General features: G+C 44.9%; 1 protein-coding gene across 8 annotated transcripts in view; it reads right to left on the minus strand.

Annotated features, from left to right (window-relative positions):
- The window catches only part of TJP1 (tight junction protein 1), a 2,827,266-nt gene that overhangs the window by 1,016,529 nt on the left and 1,784,390 nt on the right, over window positions 1-26,347 (minus strand). For all 8 annotated transcript variants that reach the window (XM_069624936.1, XM_069624933.1, XM_069624931.1 and 5 more), the window contains 2 exons: window positions 11,211-11,314; window positions 9,700-9,868 (listed from right to left, as the gene is read on the minus strand). In XM_069624936.1, the coding sequence (XP_069481037.1) occupies window positions 9,700-9,868; window positions 11,211-11,314 (273 nt within the window). The remainder of the gene's footprint in view (window positions 1-9,699; window positions 9,869-11,210; window positions 11,315-26,347) is intronic.

The raw sequence follows: 26,347 nt of genomic DNA on the forward strand, positions 1-26,347 counted from the left end.
GGTCTGGTTTACAGAAAGGTTAATGCATATCGTTCCACTATTTCAGCAGGCCACGACCCCATAAACGGAATTCCAGCCGGTGAACACCATTTAGTCTGCAGGCTGCTTAAGGGTATCAGGCTTACTGCTCTGTCTCGTTACGGTAAATTTTGGGACATTGACAAAGTGTTGAACCTCTTTCTATCCTGGCCAGATAATAAGGAGTTATCTCGCACGGCCATATCTGGTAAGCTCACTACACTCCTCTGTCTCGTCTCTTGTAGGAGAGTTTCTGACGTCAGAGCCCTCGATCTGGCGGGCAGAACCTTCTCCCCCAACGGCATAGTATTCCACATACATATAAGGACGAAGTGCAACTCCAGAGTGATTTCCTACCCTGCCTTTAGGGATCAGCCCAAGCTCTGCTTGGTCAGATGTCTCAAGGCTTACGAGGAGGTCACGGCTCCTCTCAGGACATCCCCTGATGGGCAGCTGTTAATAGCCTTACGCAAGCCTCATAGAGCAGTTTCCGCTCCAACCCTAGCACGCTGGGTGCAGTGGACTTTAACCCAGGCAGGTATAGATACCTTGCACTTCGGAGCCCACTCCGTGAGAGGAGCAATGGCTTCTAAAGCGTTTCAAGTCAGGATCCGACTAGAAGATATCATGAGAATGGCGGATTGGTCAAGCGAATTGGGTTTTAAGCAATTCTACCTGAAACCGGTAGAACATCCAACATCCATTGTGGTAAGTAAGCTTTAAACTAGCATAATGGGAGCCTCCGGTCTTTACATAGAATAAAGATGTTCATAATAACTTACTAGAAAGTCTTAATTCTATTAAAGACACTGAGGCAAGCATTATCCCACCCGGCGAGAAATCGGGTTACACCAAGTCTAATGAGCATTTATCTGCGCTGATAATTGTTATGTTTTCAGATGCATGACTGTTTGTTTTTCTTTGGAATAACATATTTCTCTCCCTCCCTTCTATGGGAACTAGGGTTGTAATGTACATGATCTAACTCCAGTTATATATCTCTCTCTTGACAGCACCTGCCGACAAATCTGCCTAATCTAGAGCTCCTTTACTTATTACTACGAGTTGACTACATTTACGAATCTTCTTTCGCTCAAGTTTGCAGCGTCGAAAGAGGAAGTGCATCTTATTCAAGACTGTTTATGTGGGGACTTGTTACCTCGTTGGTGGATGCTGGTCACATGTTTGCTGACCTTGGACTGGACTTTCCCTCAGGCCTCTGGGAAATGTAGTTTGTTTACAAGGTTTATAAACCACCTTTTGTCATTTCACTGTTAAATTTATGTTCATATTTTCTGTTTATGTGAAAATATCTTGCTGCTGAGCACTTTCTTTAAATATATAAATAAAGAAAGGGAAGCGTAATGCTCGCCTCCGTGTCTTTAATAGAATTAAGACTTTCTAGTAAGTTATTATGGAAAATCTTTATTCCCTTGCAGTAGTGGCTTGGATGGCAATGAAGGTGCCCAAAACAGCACTGGGGCAGTTCACCGATGCAGAGCGAACCAGGGATCTCTTCCTTGGTTCTTTTGTTGGATAGACCCAGTCCTGGTATCAGGAACAAGGTAAACCAATCCTTGCACCTTTTCAAACCAGGAAGGTTTGCAGAAATCACTCGAGGGGTGCGTCAACTATAAGAAACAGGGTCATGGGTCACGCATGTTGGCTTCAGTTCTGTTTTTTGGTATATTTTCCATTGATGAGTTGTTAAGGCGTACCCCTTAGACCGTAAGCTCTCAAGGAACGTGGAATGTAAAATACGTAAACTGTACAGTGGGGTAGGATGGGAGGGTCGATGAGGAATATGTGGGAGGAACATCCAATCAAAAGAACGTTACAGTTGGTAAGTAACTTGTTCTTCAAATGGATTGTATCCTCCCAGGTACTCCTCATCTTAGATAGGCATCCAAAGCAGTATGAATTTGGAGGAGGGAGTACCAAAAAGTATTAATCATGGACTGTATGAAGGACAGCTTTGGCAAAGAGACGCCCTTGTGATGATGTTGAATCTAGAGAATAATGCTTCACAAAAGCATGCATAGTTGGCCGCTGCACAAATGTCTTGCATTGGGACACCCCTCTGAAGAGCTGTTGAGGTTGCCATGCCCCTGGTTGAATGAGCCCTCAGCCCATCTGGAGGATCTTTTCCAGCCAACCTATAGCATTCAGTGATTGCCAAAATTAGCCATCTGGACAATGTTTGTTTGATTACTGTTCGATCCAATGTGTCCAGTATATCCCACAGAAAGCTGATCAGATTGCCTAAATTTAGACAATCTGGAGATACAGAAACTAAGCGCCCTTTTAGGGTCCAATCTGTGTAGCCTTTCTTCTCCTTACTTGCATGAGGAGGATGATAAAGGGAAGGTAAAGAGATTTTTTGGGACAGGTGAAAGTCAGACTATTTTTGTCAGAAAAGAGGTTTGACTAAGAGTAACCTTGTCCTTATGAAAAATGGTGTGAGGAGAAGCAAGAGAGCACCTGCAACTCACTCACCCTGCGGGCTGATGTAATTGCCACTAGGAGTATTGTCTTTAGAGTAAGGAGCCTTAACGGACAAGAATGTAAGGGCTCAAAGGGAATACGTGAAGTATTTTAAAACTAAAATTAAATTTCAGACGGGTACCTGAAAAGGGTTTGGAGGGTACACATTTGTGAGTCATTTTAGGAACTGAATAATCAAGGGCATTTTGAAGTAAGACACTTCTTCTGAGGAACGCTGCTAAGTATCCTTTTATTGTACCAACTCGGAGCGCCAAATTGGCCATGTGTAAAAGGAAAGAAAGTAGTGTAGGATTGTTACATAAGAATGGATCCACATTCTTATCCCTGCACCAGTTACTGAACTTTTTTCCAACGACACCGGTACAAGGATTTTGTTGCTGACCTTCTGGCCGAAAGCAAGATCTCCATTATGTCATCCGGGAGGTCCCAATGCTTACATCGCAGCCTCTCAGAAACCATGCGTGAAGGCTGAGTGTCTTGACCTCTGGATGGAGAACCCGACCTCCTTGCGAGAGAAGAACGTTGATTATTGGAAGACATATTGGAGGGCAGTTGGACATGTCCAGGAGGTCTGGGTACCACGTCGTCCTGGCCCAATCCGGGGTAATTCGGATCATGGATTTCCTGAACTTTCTCAACCTCCTGATTACATGAGCAATCACAGAGCATGGAGGAAACGCATATAGGAGCGGAAATTCCCAGTACACTACAAACACGTCCCCTAGAGCTCCTCTGAGGAAATTCCCTTGGCCAGCATAGTTCGCATAACCTGTTGACACTGGTCGCAAACAGATCCACTTGAGGGGTTCCCCAAAGGGCGAAGACCTCCTGAAAAACTTCCTGAGCAAGTTCCCACTCGTGAGAAACAGTGCACTACCTCCTCAGAGCATCCGCCGCCGTGTTCTGCTCTCCGGCTAGTGGGAACTGCCGACAGAGAGATTCCTTCTTGCATTGCCCAGAACCAGAGCTGCATTGCCTCTCTGCACAGTGGTAGTGACCCTAGGCCCCCTTTCTTGTTGAGGTAGTACATGGCCACTGTGTTGTCCGTCACTATCAGGACATTCTTTTCCTGTACAGAGGGCAGAAAGGCCTTCAGCGCTAGTCTGATTGCCCTGAGCTCCAAAAGGTTGATGTGTAGTTTTGGACTCAATGGAGACCAATGACCGCCGATTGTCAGATCATTGGTGTGGGCTTGTCAGATCATTGGTGTGGGCTCCCCACCCCATAAGTGAGGCGTCCGTCACTACTGTCATCTCCGGCCATGGTTGCCAAAAATATTCTCTCTTGAGGATACTTTCCTTGCAAGCCCACAATAGAAGATCCTGAGCCACTGAGTATCCAGGACTGCTCCGATGAATTAGAGTATTTGGAATGGTATCATATTTGACTTCTTTTAATTGAGGGAGAAGCCCAGTCTGTGTAGGAAGTGCCAGGTCATGTTCAGATGTTCCTGGGCTTGTTCGGGTGAACGTGCCCTGATTAACCAATCATCCAGGTAGGGGTAGACATAAATCCCACCTCTCCCGAAACTCGCTGCCACTACCGCTACCAGCTTGGTGAAGACCCTAAGGGTGGAGGTCAACCTGAATGGCAGAACTCGAAATTGATAGTGAGAATTACCAATCGCAAACCCTCCATACTTCCTGTACTTGAGATGGATTGGCATATGAAAGTAAGCATCCTGAAAGTCCAATGATACTAACCAGTCTTGGAGTTGAAGAGCCTGAAGGATCTGAGAAAGTATGACCATCTTGAACTTGCCCTTCCTGATGAACTTGTTCAAGTTTCTCAAGTCCGAGATTGGTCTCAATCCTTCTGTCTTTTTTCGGTATGAGAAAGTATGGGCAGTACCAACCCTTATTCCTTTCCGCTACAGGTCCATGTTCTATTGCAGCCTTCTCTGGCAGGGTTAAAATTTCTGGCAACAGGAGCGGATCTGGAATTTAGGCAGCGCTGTACCCCGGTGGATGATACGGAGGTCTTTTCTAAAAAGGAAGGCAGTAACCTTGGGCTACTGTTTCCAGTGCCCAAGCATCTGAAGTAATGCCCCGCCATTCGTTCAGATGCTGAGAGATCCTGCCACCCACCAGGGTCTTGTGGGTCAAGACCTCAGAGTGGCTTTGTGGCGGCTGCAGAAGCGGCTGAGGGGGACAGTTGCCGCTGCTGGGGCTGATCTAACACTCTTTCCTCTTCCACCATGAGGAAATTTCTTTTGCTGTCCTCTTTCACTAGCCTGTCCCTTCCCTCTCCCAAATGAGGAGTAGAATTGAAAGGGACGACCCCTCCAGGAAGATAAGCCTCAGTAGGAGTGTTGTTGAGGTTGTCTTATAGAAGCGCTGAGACACTTAGCTGCTGCTTTTGAGGTCTGCAGCTTTTCTAAACTTTCATCCGCCTTGCTGCCGAACAACCTCAAGCCGTCAAATGGCATATTAAGTAGCCTTGCTCACTCGTCCGGTGCGAAGCCAGACCTCTTCAGCCACGCACTGATGCTGTCAGCAGTGTCCAGTCCTGATTGAAGGCATTCCCCCCTAGTGTCCTTTCCATCTTTCACAATTGCAAGAAAACCTTCTCTCGCCTCACCATCAGGAATATGTTCCGCCACCGCTGTCATACAATCCCACAGGGTGTATGTGAATCTTGCAAGGGTGCAAGTCACATTTGTCGATTAAGGCCATGCTTCCCGAAGGGAAAATCTTGCGAGGCTATGTATCAATCTTTTTGTCATCCCTATCTGGGGGAATTGTAGGGTATGCCGACTGTCTAGTGGATGTGGCTGCTTGGAACACTAAACTTTCAGGTGACAGATGTTTTGTGAAGTATTCAGGAGAGGAAGAGAGCCTGTATCTGCTGGTGAATTTTCTATTTACTGCAGGTCCCGATTCAGGGGCTTCCCATGCAGCCATATATCTTCTTTTGCAGAGCTACGTGAAAGGGAAGGACAGGATTCTTTTGAGGACCCTCAGAGAGAATGTCCGTCATGTCATATCCTGCTGGTAAGTAGGGAAACTTCTGCTCCACCCCTTGAATTCTGTTACCTTATTCATAAATCTCCTATATCCTGAGTCTGCATGATCAGCAGGGTCAGGTCTTTCAAAATCAACTCTGGAGACGTGCTGTCTGTAGACACTCAAAGAAGTCAGCCATTTTAGAGTGAGGATCAACTAACGCCTCAGGAACATCTTTTGTCCCAAATCTACCACCAGAAGGAGAGATGTCCTCTTCAGAGGATTGCTCTTCAAAAATGGAAGACATAGATCTGAAAAAAATCCTGTCTAAACTCAGGATGAAATCTTCTACTTGGTGATTCAATGGGCATAGACCTTGGCTTTGACAAAGACGATTTGGGTGCCGGAATTAGATTTGACTTCGACAAAGGCATCGATGACGTCAATGTTATCGATGCAGGCCTCGACACAGTCGAAGGAGCCTTCGACACTGTCAAAGGAGCCCCCAATGAAAGCATTGATGCGTTAACTGTCGACACCTTTGATTTTGGTGTCAAATAGGCCTTCGACAGAAACGTCGAGGAAACCTTAGACACAGCCTTTAATGGCGGTTGGGCACTTAGCCCCATTTTGTCGGTTTTGCCTCCGGTATATGCACTGGTAGATGCAATTTACTTTTTGAATGAGGTATCGGAGAGGATTGCCTCGATGACACCCTCGATGATTTTTCGTCAGATTTTAGCTGTTTGGTCTTTGACCTCCCTCTGTCACTTTTAGAATGAGCTGGGGCATGGGTCCTCACGAGATTTCTTTGAGGGGGGTCTGGGCTACGTTCTCAAAGATTCTCATCATCGAGGCTCTAAAATCCTCCCACTTTCTAGGGGAATCATGCCTTGAAGGGCAGGTGATAACCCCTCTCTCAGATGACGAAGACGAGGAAGAGGGAGATCAGCGTCGCCTTTTCTACGATCTTTTTGACGACTTCTCGATCTTGATTTCCTCAACTTGCGTCGAGATTTACCACGACTCCCACAAGTCTTACTTTTTTCTCGAAGAAGACTTTGAGGATTCCTCCCCCACCGACAGTTTACCTCTTCGTTCCTTAAGAGCTTTGTTGGTCATTGCCAGACAGGATTCGTCAATCCCGATGGTCCGGAACCAAACACCAGAGGCAATTTTGATGGAGGTCGGCGATTTACATCTTCTTCCTGCATTTCTGACACTTTTTAAAGCCAGTTTTTGGCATAGAAGGATTCAATGAAGAAAACATAGTTCGAAGAACTGAAGCACCGTTTGTGACACGAAGCGAAAGTTATCGGAAAAACGGAACTGAAGCCAACAGGCGCGGCTCGAGCCCTTTACACTGCGGATGACATCGACGCTCGACGGCAACCTTGGAAGGACATCGACACGACCTCGAGCACAGCACCCTTTGGTGGAGAGAAAATGTTTTCTGAAGCAGCAAAGCTGAAGATACGAATATCTAAGATGAGGAATACGTGGGAGGACAATCCATTCGAAGAGCATTCCTCTTCTTTGGAGTTGCAGCTCTTCATCTCTCTGGCAGATAACATTTTCAATCATTTTTCAGTTCTACAGTCAAGGGCATAACTAAGTGGCTTCTGCAACTCATTGTCAACCTCTTGAACATTCCTGAAGCATTTCGTAACCACTGCACCTGCCTTCTTCCTACCCTAAGCCCAGTGAGTCATCTACAAGAGAGGAAGGTTGCGTCAGAGCATGTGCCCCTCCATGACATCCACCAGCACATTATCATTTATCATTCAGATAACGTGAATGGGTCATCTGGCAATACAGACAGGATGTGCCAGCATGACTCATCATTTGGAACAAGCTCCAGTGGAGGTAGTAATGATGGGAACAATGCCCTGTTGGTGGATGGTGTCACTAGTGCAGTATTGCAGGAAGGGTATGTGCTTGGGCAGCAGGGAGGGGGAGGGGGGAACGAAGGGGATGTCAGCTGCTTGTATTTGTGTAGCCAGGGCCAGTGACTGAACGGTATCCTTTCAGCTGTCCCAACCTCTACAGATGCGGTGGGAGAGGGGTCACTAGAAGCCAGCGTGTATGCATGCAGGCAAGGTCAGGCTGTGTCTCCACTCCATGTGGTCGTACATTGCGATGATCCGCAAGGTGCAACTGTTAATGTTTATCCCCCAGCTGCACTGGGACAGCCACCCTGCTGTTTGAGTGCTGTTTGAGTGACAGCTAGGTGGCTGTGCATGAATGGGAGAAACCTGCTTAAAAGGTGAGGGTTTTGGGACTGAAGACAAGAGGCGACCACTGAAGAAACCGTGAACGGAGCTTGCGGCATCCTCCTGGACCGTTGAATTGCCTGGTGAAGCCCTGCTGCTGTGCTGAAACTCCTTTTTCTGATCGACAAGATAACCTCCGGAAGGGACGACTTCTTCCCTTGGGTTAGTGGGACCAACTAACCCCGAGACGAACTCCACTGGAACACCTTCCCCGACTGGCTGTACTACTTTGCTGCTGCAAAAACCAAGAGCCAGGAGTCAAGAAATCCATAGTCGAGTGCAACGTCTGTGATCCGACCAGAAGCTCCAAGGGTCCCTCCCGGACCTTCGAGAAGCAGGACGACCAGAGTTCGAGTTCTCTCACCAGAGTGCAGGACTCAAGGAGTGAAGGAAGCCCAACCGGTATCCAAGATCTGTGGTGGTGCAGTTTACCCTCGCTGATCAGAAAATATCCCGTAGCTGCGGCCGACCTCCGAATTGAGTCCCCAGACGTCCTCCCTCTTGTCCCCACGACTGAGGCCCAGGAACCTAGGATCTGCATCACTGCAACTAGACACAAGCCAGCTGGACTACTCTTCTTCTAACCAAAGGTACTGTTCTGACTTCAGGTACATACCTCAGTGTCTTTAGCCTTGCTCGTCTCAGTTGAGCCCTGCAGTAGCTACTTTGCTAGAGTTGATTTTAGCTCTACCTATCACAAGTGGGACAACCTGTGACCCTAAAGTGATTTTTCATCAACAAGCTCTCTAACTTTGTGCATGACTTTTACAAGTGCCTCAGATCCATATACTTTGCTCCAATTGACTTTGGCTGCCCTGGCTCCCGGCAGACTCTTCTATTTCACTTTGGTACTCTCGCTCATAGCTGATACAGTGGTTTTAAACTAATATTGCTGGGAAAGGTTTTTATCTAGACTTCATTGGAAGAGTTAAGATTTAAAAGTGCTCACATGCTCCGAGAACATGTTTAACCTTTTTCCTTGACTTAACCTTTCCTTCCTACCATTTGCAAAGTGTACTAGTGATATATGAATGCCATTACTGTCCTACTTAGTGAAGTCACCTAAGGTTGTATGAAGTGTGTAAGCAGCATCTCTAAAGAGTATTTACTATCTTTATGTTGATTCTAAAAAAGTATTTTAAAATGTATTTGATTACTACATATATTGCCCATTTTAAAGAATGCTTATTTAAAAACTATTGTTAAATACATATTTATAACAAACTATGAATACAAGTGTTACTTGGCTACTTGTATTTGTAGATGTCATTGCTACAGCTCTACGGCTCACATCTACCCCTCTGAGATAGCCCTGGCTGCTCAGTAACACTACCAACGTGTGTAGTACAGGCCTATACCAAAAGGTGGGTTACCTAATACCAAGAGGACAAGTGTTGTGTAGTCTACCACAGGGTTACTACATCAAATCTTGCCCAACCATTTCTTTTCTGGGTTCCTGCGTCTTGTTCGCGTGATAGGGGTCATATAGCAGGGTCCACACACATTAATTCAGCATTTTTCCACTACATAAGAACTGTAAGGATAGAGGATATGGTAGCTATGATTTAATAATTTACCAGTAATTTTAAGCAAAACTCTGCCCCATCTTCATCATCACAGTCATTACAACACATACCTGGTTTATCTTGCAGGCACAGAATTACTCTTGAATATGGTCCTACTTGTAAGACTGCCTGGCAAGAGGGGAGTGTGAAATACATACTGCATGCTAGCAGAGGGCCTAGCTTTTAGATGCCCATGGACCCCGCTGTGTAAATAATGTGACAAGGAAGAGAACACTCTTGGAATTTAGGATTAAGGATCAGACATTTTTGAAAATGCAAGCAGTAAAGTAAGTAGTTTCTAAAGTGAATGTTTGACACTCGGCAATCTAAGAATTCAGAAAAACAACACCAAAAATGTCATGCGTTATCCCTCATGTTCTCGCTCTCACTTACCATCTCTTTCAGAAGCATTTGCAGAATGTATACTATCATCAAGATCCGGAACATTAAGCAGGGTTCCTCGCTCGTCTCTTTGAACCACCATTTTCAACTTGCCCTTCGATCTTTCTATTAATGTCTTGGCATCAGATAAAGACATATTTTCTGTTACTGTGCCATTTATCTGAAATAGAACAGAAAGTTTATTATTTTAAAAAAGTACAAGTTTTTCATTGCAGCCGAGAACACCATATGTTTGTACAACGGGTATTCTTAAATTTTTCCACCCCACGAACCCAGAACTCAAATGCAGACTAACAATTGATGAGAATTGCACTTTAAAGCACATATCAAACTTGAAGGATGATAGAGCACTCAATGTGAATACATTTAAGAAGGCCTTGTATACAGTAGCCCAGAGACAAGTAAAGTGAATGTGTACTCTCAATAACCAATTCCTGTCTCTTAAGGACTTTTCAACATGAGGCAGTCTACTGCTCCGGGCTATACATTGGTATATTCAGCAACAAATGGCATCAATCTAGCTACAAGGGCTCTCTTTCGTATCAAATATCAACATTTAAATTATATGAGCAGGAACTAGTTAGGACTGCCCTCTGCCCAGGATTCTCTCTGCCCTTCAGACACCATGGACAAGGACACATTGATCTGCCCCACTGTTCCAAATACATTCCGGCCACCAATTCTATAACGTGAAGCTTACAACTCCACATTTGAACAAGGTCCGATTTTCACTACATGATGGAAGTCAAAAAATAACATTCAATGACTAGTACAACTTAATGAGACAAAACGGTACATATGTGATGAAAAGCCATGCATTGAAATAGGTAGTTTCTTAAATGTGCTCAGTTTTACTGATATAACAATTGCATTGCCTAAATAAAATTTCAAAGAGCAGACCAACAAATGAATAAATAGGCGAGTATGATTCTTGAGAAAAGTGTGCTGGTGCGTCACAAAGGAAGTATGGGAGGAGATTACTCCTCTGCATAACTTCTACTTCCAACTTCAGTTGCGTTCTCCCTACTACGCCTGTAGAGTCTTCACAATCACGATCAGTTCCTACTCTGCTGACCTGTGTGGTTACAACATATCCTGTCCCTAGAAGAGTGTGGCACACTACCTTAATTTCCATGAATCGCCTCAATGTTTAAGTGGCCGTACGCTGAATGCCAGACAGACTCTTAAGGATATCTAGCAGGGCTCGGGCCACCTAAACGGCCTATTTTTGTAAAAACTTCCTCAGACTACTGAACCCGTTTCATAAATAGTCGCATTGCATTTTTCGAAGATCGCCTGCCTTGGCAAGCGAATGGAGGTGTGGCAAGTCTTTGCACATTTTTTTGTTCGATAGCGAGGAAAAATAACATTTAATAATAGATGACTTAAGTAACAAACACATTCAAATAAACACAACAAGAAAAAAACTACCCGTCAGTTTATGAAAAGAAATCTCAACTGCTGCAAAATGTTTTAATGTAAAGCACAGAAAAATAACTTGCCTTAAGTACAACATCACCTTCTTGAATATTTCCATCTTTCGCTGCCAAGCTGTCCTGGGAAATTTCTTTCACAAAGATGTGGCTGGCCAAACGTAAACCATATTCTGTTTTAAACAAAGTAAAGCGAAACTCCAGGATTAACAAAATATAGATTTGAATTGACGAACAAACCCAAAAAAAATTACAATAAATAAAATCGCAATTCTTTAAAAAGAAAAAAAAAAAAGAAAAATGTCAGAAAAAGTTTAATTTAGCAGATTCTCTAATGGAGTTTGGTTCAAACTTCACTATATGTTCAGTAACTACCAAAAAGCAGTGTACAAAAAGGGTAATACATATGATGTAAATTGAGCAACAATGTGAAAACGTGAAATGCATTTGAATTAAAAATTAAGTTGCTTGCATGATGCAGTTTAAAAAGAAGTGGAGAGGAAGGTCTACGGCCTGAATTCTAATATTCGGCCCTGTTTGGCTAGGACTTTCAACAGAGTAGAAGAACAAGTTACTTAACTCAGGTAATGTTTTCGATTGGATGTTCCTCCAACGTATTCCTCATCTTATTATCCTTCCAACTTTTGCTGCTTTGGAAAAGAAATTCGGCATGGGGAGCTGTGTGCCATCTTGTCGAGTAGATGTCCAACGAGGGCCTCCGTACGACCGTCGATGTCAACATTAGTATAAAAAGTGCATGCAGCGTCCGCTGGCTTCAGTTCTGTTTTCCCCCCTCCTGCAGAGGAATTACCGGGCGTACAATAGACCGTAGGCTCCAAGAAAGCATAGTGTAAAGACACGTAAATTCAACGGTGGGCTAAGCTGGGGGGAGCAATGAGGAATATGTGGAAGGAACATCCAATCGAAAGAACGTTACCAGGGCTAAGTAACTTGTTCTTCAAATGGATTGTGTCCTCCCATGTAGTCCTCATCTTACGATGGACTCCAAAAGCAGTAATAATTTGATGGTGGGAGTATGAATTATATTTTGTTTTACCTGTTGCAATGGACTGAATGAAGGACCGCTTAAATGAATACAGGCAGTAATGTTTCACAAACGTGTGAACAGACGACCAAGTGGCCGCTGAACAAATGTCTTTGACTGGAACACCTCTCCGAAGAGCAGCAGATGTTGCCATGCCCCTTGTGTCATGTGCTCTCAAGCCCTCCGGCGGGTCTTTGCCCACTACCTCTAACATTCCCCAATAGCCAGGATGATCATCTGGAAAGGGTCTGTTTTGTCACAGCTAAACCCAATTTAGGGCCTGTATACCTAATGAATAATTGATCATTATGATACATTTCAGCCATTCTTGATATGTAAAAGCTGAGAGTCCTTTTTGGGATTAGCCTATGTAATCTTTCCTCCTCCTGTCCAGGATGAGGTGGGTAGAAAGTTGGCAACATTACTACAAGTGTCGGTCCGATAGCACAGCGAGTACAGCTCTCGCTTTGACATCTGTGCAGAGCCTGCTGAAGCAGGTTCGAATCCCGGCGTGGCCAAACTCAGCCTTTCATCCTTCTGAGGTCGATAAAGGAGCACCAGACACTGTGGGTAATAATAGGCAGCGCTAAGATGCCTGAGGGTTCGTAGCGCTAGATAAATGCTACATTTTAATTATTATTATTGGGAAGTCAGAGACTACCTTAAGTAGGAAAGAAGGTGTACCCTTGAAAACACCACTGTCTTTATAGAAAACAGTATGTGGAGGTTTCCAGGAACGTGCCTGCAACTCGCTTACCCTGCAGGCAGATGTTATTGCAATTAGCAAAACAGTTTTCAAAGTTAATTTTTAATGGGCATGAATGTATTGGCTCAAAAGGAAATCATGTTGGAAATGTTAACGACAGGAAGATCCCATACAGGGACTTGGAAAAGAACTGGTGGGAATAAGTATAGCGTAAAATCACAGGGATTGTAAAATATGAATCCTCTTCTGAACAGCGCTTGAAAATGGACAGCGCCGCTAGGTAACCTTTAATTGTTCCAATCTGGAGCCCCAGATTCACCAGATGTAATAAAGAAAGCACCATAGATGTGTCAAAAAGAAAAGGGTCCACATTCTTATCCCTGCACCAACTGCTGAATTTGTTCCAACGGCAGCAGTACAGAGATTTCATTGCTGGCCTTATGGCCAAAAGCAAGATGTCCATTACGTCATCCAGAAGGTCCCAATCCTTGTATCTCAAACCATGCGTGAAGGTTGAGCATCTTGATCTCTGGATGGAGAACCTGACCCTTCTCTCGTGAGAGAAGGACCTCTCTTTGTGGAAGACTTATTGGAGTGCGGATGGACATGTCCAGAAGATCCAGGTACTACATCTTCCTGGCCCAATCCGGGGCAATTAGGATCATGGGTTTCCCAAATTTTCTCAACCTCCTGATCCCGTGAGGATGACTGCGACTGGAGTAAACATATACAGGATGGAAACTCCCAGTCCACTATGAACCCGTCTCCCTAGAGCTCCTCTTGGAGGAAATTCCCTGGAGCAAAACAGTTTGTACATCAGGTTGACACTGGTCATGAAAATATCCACTTCAGGGGTTCACCAAAGGGTGAAGCTATCCTGAAGGACTTCCTGAGCTAGTTCCCACTCATGAGAGACTGCTCTGCCTGCTCAGAGCGTCCGCCACAGTGTTCTCCTCTCTGGCTAGGTGAACTGCTGATGGCAATTCATTCTTGCGTTGCCCAGAACCAGAGCTGCATTGCTTCTCTGCATAGTGGTAGTGACCCTACACCACCCCTCTTGTTGAGATAGTACATGGTCACTGTGTTGTCTGTCATTATCAGGACATTCTTTCCCCATCCAGAGGGCAGAAAGGCCTTCAGCGCTAATACGATTACCCTCAGCGCCAAAAGGTTGATGAGTAGTTTGGACTACGATGGAGACCAACGACACTGATTGTCAGATCATTGGCGTGCGCTCCCCATCCCATGAGCGAGGTGCGTCACTACTGTTATCTACGGCCATGGCTGGTAAAATTATTCTCCCTTCAGAATGTTGTCCTTGCAAGCACACCACAGAAGGTCCTGTGCTACTGCGCTCGAAACTTGAAGGTGGTCTGACATCCTGCCTGAGAATTGGTACCATTGAAGGGAACTCATTCTCAGGTGGGCCTCTTGCACCAGGAAAATGCAAGATGCCATGAGACGGAGAAACCTAAAAAAAAAAAAAAGAAAATAGAAAATCGGAGGACGGAAGACGCTGGGCCCTCTGAAATTTGGGGACCATCTGCAGAATATGTTGTGCCCTCACCTTGGGTGGCGAGGCTTTCTCAGAAGAAGCATCCAGGACTACTCCAATAAACTGGAGTCTCTTGAGAAGGTATCATGTGGAACTTCTTGTAATTGAGGGAAAAGCCCAGTCTGTCGATAGAGTGGCAGGTTACACTAAGATGTTCCTGGGCTTGTTCGGGGGAACGTGCCTGGGTCAGTCAATCGTCCAGGTAGGGGTAGACTTGAATACCCCCTCTCCTTGAGACTCGCTGCCACCACCGCCATTAACTTGGTGAAAACCCTCGGGCGGAGGTCAGCCCGAATGGCTGAACTCAAAACGGATAACGAGAACTGCCAACCACGAACCTCGGGTACTTTCTGTGCTTGTGATGGATAGGCACATGAAAGTGAGCATCCTGAAGGTCCAATGACACCATCCAGTCTTGGAATTGGAGAGCCTGAAGTATCTGAGAAAGGGAACAACCATCTTGAACGTGTCCTTACTGAGGAACTTTTTCAAGTTTAAGTCCAAGATGGGTCTTAGTCCTCTGTCCTTTTTGGGAATTAGAAAATACGAGTACCACCAACCCTTGTTCCTCTCTGCCACAGGTACCAATTCTTTAGCACCTTTCTCTAGCAAGGTCAATATTTCCTGCACAAGGAGCGAATCTAGAACTTTGAAAGAGTTGCTCCCCGGTGGATATCCTGAGGCCTTTCTTTCAGATACTGTGAAAGTCTGCCTCCCAAAGGGGTCTTGCGAGTCAAGGCCTCAGAGTGGTTTTTGAGTTGGCTGAAGCTGCGGCCGAGGGTAAAACTGCCGCTGTTTGGGCTGATTTAGCACCTCTCCCTTGTCCACCACGAGGGAATCTTCTCAGACCTCTATGCCTGGCTTATCCTCTTCCAACTGAGGAGTAGAATCGAAAGGACTTACCCTTCCAAGAAGATGAACCGGTGTAGGAGTGTTGAAGCTGTCTAATGGCGGAACTAAGATTTAGCCACCGCCTTGGAGGTCTGCAGCTTTTCCAATCTTTCATCAGCCTTGCTGCCAAACAGCCTCGAGCTGTCAAAGGGCAGGTTAAGGAGTCTAGACTGCACATCTGGTGCAAATCCGGACTTCCTCAACCACGCAAATCTGCGCAACACGGTGCTAGTTGCCATGGATCTGCTCATACTATATTCAGTATCCAGACCTGACTGGAGGCATTCACACATTGCCTCCTTACCATCCTTGATAGCCAGGAAGCCGTTTTTCTTCTTCTGGGATGTGGTCAGCCGCCATAGCTACACAGTCCCTCAGGGTAAATAAACTTTGACAAGGCACAGGTCGTGTTCGTTGATTTTAAAGCCATATTACCAGCAGTAAATATGTTTCTCACCCAGGCATCTACTCTTATCTTCCCTATCGGGAGGGATAGAGGGGTATGCCGATTGCTTGGTAGGTGTAGCAGCTTGAACCACCAAACTTTCTGGTTTTGAGTGCTTTGTTAAGTACTCTGGGTCTCTGCTAGAGGGCCTATTTTTTTGGGCAAAATGTTTATTTACTATAGCCGCAGTCTCTGATGTTTCCCAATTTGTGGAGACCCTTTTTTGCAGAGCAATGTGAAAAGGCAAAATTGGAAGCCAAATATCTGTCGGATCATCATGCTCGTAAGAAGATGTATGTAACGCTCACCTGATTCCCACGGAGGCGCTGATCCCAGCTGGGCTGCTATCGTTTCTTCAATTGAGAAGCGTAGAGCTCGGACGACTCTCAGGACTGGGCTTCCTCTTATCGAATGTCTGACTTGCAGGGTAAGTTTTCTGCAGGTGGAAGAAAAAGGGTTAATCACAGTTTGATGGGATTCCTTCTCCCACCAATCGCCAGTTTCTCCCACAGCCTAGCTTTCTACTTGTCTCGGCGAGCTCTCACATTAGGCGTATAAATGCTGAGCTCTCCATCCTGCGTCTGGTGCAGGGGTGCGTGGATTCCAGTTACGTCACTGGATGAGTTCAGTGTTGAGGCTCAAGTCTTTTGCGGCCTTAGTTGTGGCACTGGTGCTGGGATGCCGAAGAGCGATGCCGCCGTTACTGCACGAGCGGATGCCTGTAAGTATACTGTAGTCTTTAGGCTTTAAAAGATGGGCACCTCAATAATGTCCCTTTTCCTTTGTTTCAGGCCTCGGGATGCTGTGGGCGTAGTTTTCCGTTGCCGCTGCACGTGCCGATGCACGTAAGTATAATGTTCGTTGGCCGCTTTTAATGGCACCTCTAATAATGTCCTTTTCCTAGTTTTCAGGTGCCGGGATGCTGCGGGCTTTATATCCGTTGCCACTGCACGTGCCGATGCACGCAAGTATAATGATCGTTGGCCGCTTTTAATGGCACCTCAAATAATGTCTTTTTCCTGTTTTTCAGGTGCCGGGATGCTGAAGTTGATGCGGCCGCTACTGCGCGTGCAAAAACTGGTAAGTTAAGATGAATGCGACTGCCTTCACCCGAACCCCTTTTTAATTATGTCCTTTGCCTTTCAGGTGCAGAGAAGCTGCCGAAGAGAAGGCCGCGGTTAGCTCCGTTGCAATCACGGATGGATCAGGTAAGCAGGCGCGGCTGCGAGCGAGTTGCACTTTTCTAACCTTATGTTTATTCTTTGCAGGTTTTGCCGGTGACTGGATTCCGGGATCTGGTAAGTATTGTTCTGCGTCTTCCTTCATCCACAGGTTGCTGCGCGGAAGCTGAAGATGACTCTGGACCTGGAATGCAGGAGCCGACTCGGCGAGCGTCCTGCTGCTGCTGCAGAATAACGCGAAGCACATGTTTTCCATCGGGCGTGGCTTAAATAGCAGAGAAGTGCTTCCAGTGTGTTCTTCCACCGGTTCCACCCAGGTAAGAAAAGAGTTCCTGAATGGAGGGAATAGTTCCTCCCAGCCCTGATGGCTGGGGACTTCAACCAGACTGGTTTGTTCTGGGTATATATGCAGCATGGTCTGCCTCAGGTAAGTCCACCCAAGCATTATTACACTGTTTATCAATATGAGCCCGGCGCCTATGGTGCCGGGACTGAAACCCTTCATGAGCCTGGCGCCAAAAGCGCCAGGACATGGTCCAAAGGGCCCCTGTAGGGGTCTGCTCGGTCCAGAGTAGTGGAAGACGGGTCTGCTTCCGAGGGCGCTGGGCCAGTCCTGGCCCCTCGGGAGTAGCGCCCATGACAATGTAGGCCTGCTCCAAACAAAAAAAATTCGACCACCTTGCACATTAGTTGCCTTTATGAGGAGTCAGCGTGGTCAGTAGGATCTGGTTTACCAAATTCCAGTTATGGAAAGCTATCTATACCACTGGCTGATTGTAGGTTATCATACACGTCTTTTAGCCTAGACTCTTCAGAAATCAACTCCTCTGGCACATTTGGGGTAACAAGTTCTAACCCAAATGCTGGTATATTAGCATCTGAAGGCTCATTGTCTTCATAGATTGAGGTTAGAGACTTTGAAAATCTTTTCCTGGGTCACTATTGGCTTCGACAACTTCGAAGAAATAGTCGACAAGGCCTTCGAAGGTTGAGTCCATTTTGTCAGAGTCTACTTCGACACTGGCGTCGACTGCTCAGATGCTGATGGTGTTAGCGAGGCCGCCTGAATTATCGACTGTTTTTTTGAAAAAACCTTTGATGGACTGGATTCCTGGCTTGTCGAAGCCCTGGATGACTTTGTCAGATCGAGATTTTTCCCCAATGTAGATCCGGCTTATTTGGCTCATATATGAAGATTTCAGTGGTTTCGTTTTCAAATTCCCTTTGCCGTCTTGATGCAGATCAACAGGGGCATGGGCTCTCTGTTCTTCAAGGGGGTCGGGCCGCATCTTGAAGATTTTAAGCATTTCTTGACGAAACACTCCATTTAGTTGGGGAGTCCGACTTAGTTGGGCATTTGAGTACATCAGCCGAGGAATTAATAGAGGTCAAAGGTGACCTGTGATGCCATTTATTGGCCTGTTTAGAAGACAAAGAATGGTGCGATCGACTTCTCGCTCAAGATATTTTAGATCTTTTCCCTTGAGGAGAATCCCTTGACTCATTGGATTTTCTTTCTGAACTCTTCGAAGTAGACTTCAAAGGCAACTTCCCCACCGCCAATTTACCTTTACACTCCCTCAAAGCCTTTTTGGTCATCGCCTGACAGGAGTTACAGTCGGAGGTACAGTGACCAATACCAAGACACCACAGACATATGCGGTGGGGGTCAGTGAACGACAACTCTGATCCACAGTCTTGGCACTTTTTGAAGCCCGTCTTAGGAATAGTGAAGAAGTTCAGTGAAGAACCGAAGAGCGATGTAATTTTTTGAAGCGCTAGCTCAGAAAAACAGAACTGAACCCAACAGACGCTGCGTGTGCTATTTATACTAATGACATTTACAATTGAACGGAGACCCTTGAAGGACATCAACTCAATGAGACGGCACACAGCGCCCCGTGTCAAAGAAAAATAAATATCAGAAGCAACTAAAGCTGGAAGGATAATTGTCTTAAGATGAGGAAAACGTGGGAAGACACAATCCATTAGAAGTTAGTTTACACATTACATTTCACACTCACTTTCCAGGATAAGAAATAATAAATGCTAAAACCATGCACTGAAATATTGGATTCAGGGTACAAAAAGGCAATACATTCACCTCATTCATGAAAACAGCACAAAAATGTCAATTTAAAAGTCGCTTAATTAATCACAGCATGATATACAAGGGTCTCGCATTCCATCCTGACATCATTTTGATCTTTAAAAAGGAGATAAAACCATCAAGTCATTTGATTAAACAGTTCAAAGCAAATTAGGTCTTCCAGATTCCGAACGTACCCTACAAAAAGTGCTCTGCAAACGCTTTTAAAGTAGCTTATGAAAAGAAAAAAAGGTTTAAAGCTAATGCAGGGACATGGGGGATATTAACCAGTTTAAACGCATTGAAGGGTGCACACATCTAAAAGGGAAAGTTTATTTCATATATTATCTATTCATACAAATACATACAGCACTCAAAATTTCCACTCGCCATTGGAGACAAGAGACAGTGGCTCATTTGAAAGGCATGTCCTGTACAAACGTGGACAACCCACAGCTGTACATACCAAAAGTAAGCAGCAGAGTGTGGGCCTGCCCAGCTATAGACGAACATTTTGTTGGTGTAAATCTAAGCATCTTTGTGCTCTGTGTACAACAGATCTTCATGATGCTTGCAGCATACAGGAGTAGCAGGGCTGTTTTCTAAATGGAAGAGGGTGGGGGGACGCAGTATTAAGTATGACGTCTCACTGGGGCTGTGTTCCCGATTTTCCAGGTGCTTGTGCTGATGACGCCAGGCTGTCTTATGCAGTGAAGAAAATGTGACGCGAGAAACCAATCCAAGACCCTCCGGAATGAAACTGGGTAATCTTGAATCAACTTCCCACGCCACGGGACGGGACAGACCTTCCCAGATTAATGTGGCGTAGAAACAGTGCAAGCACTGACTGGGAAGGTCAAACTGGGTTCTCAAGTCCAAGCCTGTCCCTGCAGAGGAAGTAGATGGTAGGCAAAAACCAGGGAATGGTGTGGCCCCAGCAGGTCAATATATGGACAAGAATGGTGTGGTCCCAAGCAGGTCAAAATTGGGACTAGTACAAGGGAACAGGTAGGTACAGCAGCAGGGGGAGGACAGAAAAGGAAGCCAGGGAGAGGCTGGAAGAACTAAAAAGACAACCAAAAGGAGGCGGGCAGTACACAGGGCAGAGGACCAAGGAGAAGCAGGGCAGGAAACAAGGACAAGAACCTCAACAAGAGGGCAAGGAGAAGAAAATTGGTACACTGGATTCCGGAGCGCTTGTTTTTGGAGTGCCCAGTCGCAAAACGTTGTTGCGGATGCGGGGAAGGCTGCTGATCTACCCAATCGGAGAACTCCGTCAAAATTTGACAGCCCTGTTGCTGCCTTCAGCTTTTTTCGACGGAACCATTGAAATCAGTGGTGGGGTTGTGTGCTTAGTGTTTCGTGGTTTTTGTACGCCCTTGTGGTCGGGTGTTGTCCATGAAGCAAGACACGCGTCAGGCCTTGAGGGATCGGGGACGGGCGTGACGGACCTAGAAGTGTCCACCTCAAGGTCAATAACAACCGACAGAGGTCTGGTCATCATCGGTGCCCCAGTCACTTTCGGCGGGTGTGGCGATGGGGGAAGAGGGTTCAACCCGTGACATACCGTACGCGGCCCACCTCTTTACACGGCACTCCTTAAGGGTCTTGGGCCGAAGGAGCTTACAAGCCGCACACCGCTTCTTCTTGTGATCTAGGGGGAGACAAGAATGACACGTTCTGTGCTAGTCTTTCCATGGGTCCCTGACCCTACACTTAGGGCAGAACCTAAATGGTGTCCTTTCCATAGCTTAAGGTATAAACAAAGATGACCAGACCTAGAGGGCAAAGAGGGGGCCGGATCTTAGGTGCCGAAATCCACCGCCATAGAATCTTCCCGCAGTCTTCGCAGAAGTTGCTTGAATCACAGTTAAAGTGACTTATGGGAGAATAACCGACAAGTTGGTATAAAGATAAACAATGTCTCTATTGAAGAGCTCTGCTATAGGACAACCAGTTATCTGGGCGGAAAGAAAATCTCAGGGACCTCAGCGCGTGAGGGATTTTGGGTACACTACACGTCACAATAGGGATAGTGTTACAGACACGCCTATGCCGACGTCTACTTTCGGTCCCCGGAAGACAAGATGCAATACTCTGCGGTTACCACTGGATGTCGGACCATATGCACAGCATGTGACTCTAAGCAGATTAACAAGCATCAGAAATAAATTTACTCTAATCAACTCGATGGTAAGGCTCTGTTTTTTTTAAAGCTGCCTTGCACACCTGAATTCCATTTTTGCTATTATGTAGTACTATGGGGTTTCCAATTGTGGTGTTTTTAAATGCTCTAAGAAGACCCCCTGCCGGTCTTCCTTTTGCTTTTTGTAGAGCTGGTTGAGAGAAGATCGTAAAACCTTCAATAGCTATTGAATTGACCAGCCACGTTTCTTGCAGCATCAGAATGTCACCTTTATAAGAGAGAAAATGCCTCGTTTTTCCTCAGGCCCAGGTTCCCAAGGACCTGCGTCAGGATTTCTGGCAAAAGTGAAAGTCTTTGCCTGAGAATTCTCTCCACTATTCTCTACCCTTCCCCCAGGATATTTCACTTTGCCCGCTGGGCCCTGCATTCCCACCTACACTTAGAGGACACCATGTTATTGATTGGATTTGTAGTTCCTTTTCCAATGGTAGTGAGCTGGATACCAACAACTCCACCCCCTTTTACCTCTTTTGTTGATCTCAATATGGCTTTAAAGCCCTCGCTTGTTGTTAGGCAAACCTCCGCCATATGGGAGTTCTTGCTAACTGGAAAGCGCACATAGTCAATATCCTTTGAACTAAAGAGATAAAGGTTTGGTACTTGTTTCAAACTTGATAAAATTGCTCTTCCACTTTCTTGTGATTTGTGTTTGTAGAGAGCCAAATATTTGGCATTGCAAAGATGGAATTTCCTTCCTCTTTTGTCTTTTCTTTTTCAACCAATTGTCCCGACTCCTTCCTCTCAGTGAAAGGCAGCACAGTTTTCCGTCCAACATTTGTTGTTTTTCCTGCTCTGTTCCAAATTTTGTCTACCATACAGTGCTTCCCTTGACCCAGTCTTACTTCATCTTGTCCAGATTTCTTTTTGGGGCAATTCAGGAAGATAGGAGCGAGTTTCAGATTCTCCCTTCCCGACTGGTTCACTATAGCAGTACTATCTCCATTCTCCTTAGGATTCTTCATCTAGTCTTATTCTCTCTTGTGTCCACCGGTCCGTTTGTAGTCCCACACTCACGCTTCGAATCCTGACACCCTCTTGCTGCTGATGTTCCAATCCCTTCTCCTTTTGGTTTTGCTCGCCTGTCTCTTGCTGACCTTTTGCGGCACTTACTTTCTCCTCTTTACTGGTCATAGTTGTGGATAGTCTTAGCCCCTGAGATTCACCACTGACAACGATTTACCTAGTGCTTTCATAAAGGAATTTGTTTTGGTTTTCTTATATTTTACACAATTTTGCTTCTTTGTTTTTTCTGCTCTTCTTTGGGTGAAATGGTTTCTTCATTTCTTCTCCGTCTTCTCGCCTCTCTCTTCCTCAATTTCCTTCTATTTTTGGAAAGGCAATACCCAGTTTCTGTATTGGGATGTGCAACTACTTCCAGATCTCTACAGGGTGGTTGTTCCACCTGTGGGGTAGTCATGTTTCCCTCCGCTGGTTCCTTTGCCACATTGGCCAGTCTTCTAAACTCCTCCAATACTGAGTCTGATAACGGGGTTCATCAAAAGGAGATGTTGATTCCTCCCTCGTGTCTCCATTTACTTGATCCATTTTCTCGAGATGCTGAAATTACATGTTTCACGATGTCCTGCATGAGGGTGTTATTAGAATCTTCCTCTTTCCTTTTGGTCGAAAATTCCAATTGGACGGCTGACAGATGCAAACCTTGTTTGGTTACCTCCAATTGGAGGTCTTTCATAATAGGAGTCACTGTGTAGTTTAAAGCGCTATTACACCCCACCAGGGATGAGTCCATGCTTGCCATTTTTGTTAGTTCTAATAAGACCCCAGCTGTGTTTGGACTTATGCTCTTAATAATTCAAACAAAGATACTAGGGAGTTTAGAACGCAATTTAGCGTGGACAAGTTCATTTCATTAGGCTGATTACCATCTTTTTTCCAGAATCAGAACTATTAGTTAAAATGGGTATGAATGCCGAAACCACCATTAACGTACTTGGGTTCTATAGAGCCCCAGGTGTGGGGAAGCATTTTCCTACTCTGTTGAGCAATCTTTTACTCCACCTCCTTAAAAAACATCATTCTAAATTTATTTTAATGGGCGACCAACTTTTGGCTAGGATGCGAAAGACTTTAGAGGATGCCTTTGCTATGCTGGGCTCTCAACAGCAGATTAGGAAGCCCACTCATGATAAAGGACATGCTTGGACTGGGTGGCCTCCCATCAGCTTGACATTACCGAGCAGAAGGTTTTCCCTTGGCCATGGTCTGATAATTATTGCATCCACTTCCAGATCCACAATAGGTATGACCGGGAAAGCGGTCTACAGGAGGTTACCGGATTAGAAATTGGGAAAAAATGACCCGAGGCTTTAATGCTGCCGCTTGAGTCTGCAGCGCTGAAAATGTCATTAACAGACAGACGATTTGCAAGGCACAACTAATTTACTGGTACATACTTGCAAAGAGACCTTGGACATTTTAGCCCCACCTAAGAAAAAATTTATCTCTAATGTGCACAATAAAAACAGATGGTTCAACATGGAGCTTCAAAAGTTGAAGTCATGTAAAGTGAAACTTTTTTTTTTTTTTTTTTACAACTGGAGGAAAAACTAGGATCCTCAAAACCAGATATGCTATACAACAGCAGCCAAGAATTACAAGGCTGTTGTTCTGCTGGCTAAAAGTGAATTGTACAACAACAATCTCCAAGGCTGCCTCGGAGAGCAAGGAATTGTTCAAGATCTTGAGAGAACAAGAAACTCTCAAAGGACCAGGCAAGGAAATCATCTATGAAGATGATGGTGATTGGTGCAATAAAATACAGGACGCAATGGTAGGGAAATTGATTAATATCTAAAGAGCAATAGAGGAGCAGAAGGTACTGCATAATCAACCATTCGATGGCTCAGCAGAGCTTATGCACAGCAATGCAGGTCCCATTTCGGAATCAGAATTACTTAAGGTCATTACAAAGCTGAAGAACTCTAAATGTGGTGGGGATCCCGGCTCTTCAATGTTTATTAAAACTAGTCCAGCTCCACTCTCATCAGCTATCTGTATATTTAACAAATATTTTGCTGAACACTGTTCCTAATAGAATTAAAAAGGTGTGGATTCTACCTTTGTTAAAAAGAAAATTGGCTTATGTCCTTTGACAGCTAATTATAGGCCTATTTCTAACACACTCTTCTTGTTAAAGATTCAGATTTCCCAATACTTAAACCAACATCAGATTCTGAATAATTATCAATCTGCATTCAGACAGCACCATGGCACTGAAACTGCTTTGCTTGACTTGAAAGAATCTTTTTATGATCCCGTTTTTTGATACCTTAGAAAGTAATCATATTATAATGACAAAACTAAAGGGATGATACGCAGTGTGTCATTCCGCTAACAGGAATGCACAAGGAGGATGAGAACAAAGTCAACCTAATATATGATAAAATTCTAACGTAGATGCTTCAAAATTGATTGGCGCTAAACAAGGATAAAACAGAACTAATGGTTGTTGGTTCTCCAAATAAAATTCAAAATTCAGGTCATTTATAGAGTTGCTTCTCCATTGCATCTGCAATATTGTAGTTCAGAATAAAGTTAAAACTCTGGGCATTACTCTGGACCGAAATTTTAATATGAGATCACAGATCAGTAGTTTAGTTTATACTTCCACCTATTATATTAAACATCTGACTTCAATTTGGCTTTGTATCTCAAGAGAATGCAGAGACAATTGCCCGAGCTATTATCGGTTCCAAAATCGATAAATGTTGCAGCCTGCTAATTGGCAGCCCTCAAGCAGAGCTCAACCAACTTCAGGTGATGCAAAACAGTGCCGTAAGGGCGGTTACTGGGCTGAAATGGAGCAACCATATCTTAGAGGCAAGGCGAGGCCTGCATTGGCTGACAAAGGCTAGAATCCAGTTTCTTCTCTTATTGATCACATACAAATGCCGAATGGAACTCAGGCCATCCTATCTAAGATTGTTTGGTGAGGAAATATAACACGAGAGCTCCAAGATCAAACAATTTAAATCTATTAGAGACTTCACAATGCAACTAACAAATCTCTGAAGGGTGTTAATGCAGCCCCGAGAGCTTAGAATGCTCTCCCTGATGATCTGAGAGATATAAAGTCTATCAAATCGTTTAAGAAGAAACTTAAAACACTTTTTTGCTAAACCCGCTCTCCTAGCATCTGGATTCATCGACAAATGTTCTCCCTGAAACTACCTAATTATCTGCCCCCTTTGTTTGGCCTCGTTCTTTTGTGTGTGTGCGTCTGTCGGCGCCCGTAAGCCTACGGGTCATTTGTGCGCATTACAAACGCATATACAATACAATACCTGTATTTGGTTGATGCAATTCACATCTTCATTAATTTCGTCATTTGTATAGCACCTTTCACCATAATTATGGTCCCAACACTTGGTTGAACGCCCTTGGAGGCAATGGAGTCCACATTTGGGAGAAGTTGGGGGGGTGCTATTATACGTGTGTGCATTTCAGTCACTAAAATGTATGCGAGGGTGGCCAAGAGTCTGCTAGTAGTCTGAATGGTACATGGATGGGCGCAGCAGAGCTAAGCTATGAACTAAACAGTTGGGTGGTGTTTAAGAGATCAAGCATTATGTAAGAAGCTACAGTTCTAATTTTTGTTGTTAAAGGTAGCTTCATTGTAATGGCAGAGGTATTGTACAGTAATGTGCATTATACGTGAGTGCAGGGTGTATGGAATGAGCCCGTGCCTTCTGCTGAGTTACGAGGTGCAGTGTTCAAGGGGAGAAAGTGGGTTAGCTGTACAAACAAGCTCTACATTCTGGGTTCATTCTATATACAAAGAGCAGTGCAACGTTTCACAGGCGATCTAAGTGCTAAATTAAAGTTTGGCTACCTAGCGCAGATGGGACGAAATGTAAAATGTTGCTACCCTACACACTTAGGCGACATGCAAAATATGGCTACCGTACACAATGAGGCTAAATGCAAAATGTGGCTGACTAATACAGTAGGGCTAAACGCAAGGTACAGCTACCTTACACAATTTGACTAAAAGCCTATCATGGAAAAGAGCTCTCTATTTTTATGGCTAGAACTGTAGGAAACAGAGCACAGGGTTTTGATGCACCA

Source organism: Ambystoma mexicanum, chromosome 11 (genome assembly GCF_040938575.1).
Source record: "Ambystoma mexicanum isolate Mex_15411 chromosome 11, UKY_AmexF1_1, whole genome shotgun sequence".
Taxonomy (NCBI): Eukaryota; Metazoa; Chordata; class Amphibia; order Caudata; family Ambystomatidae; genus Ambystoma; species Ambystoma mexicanum.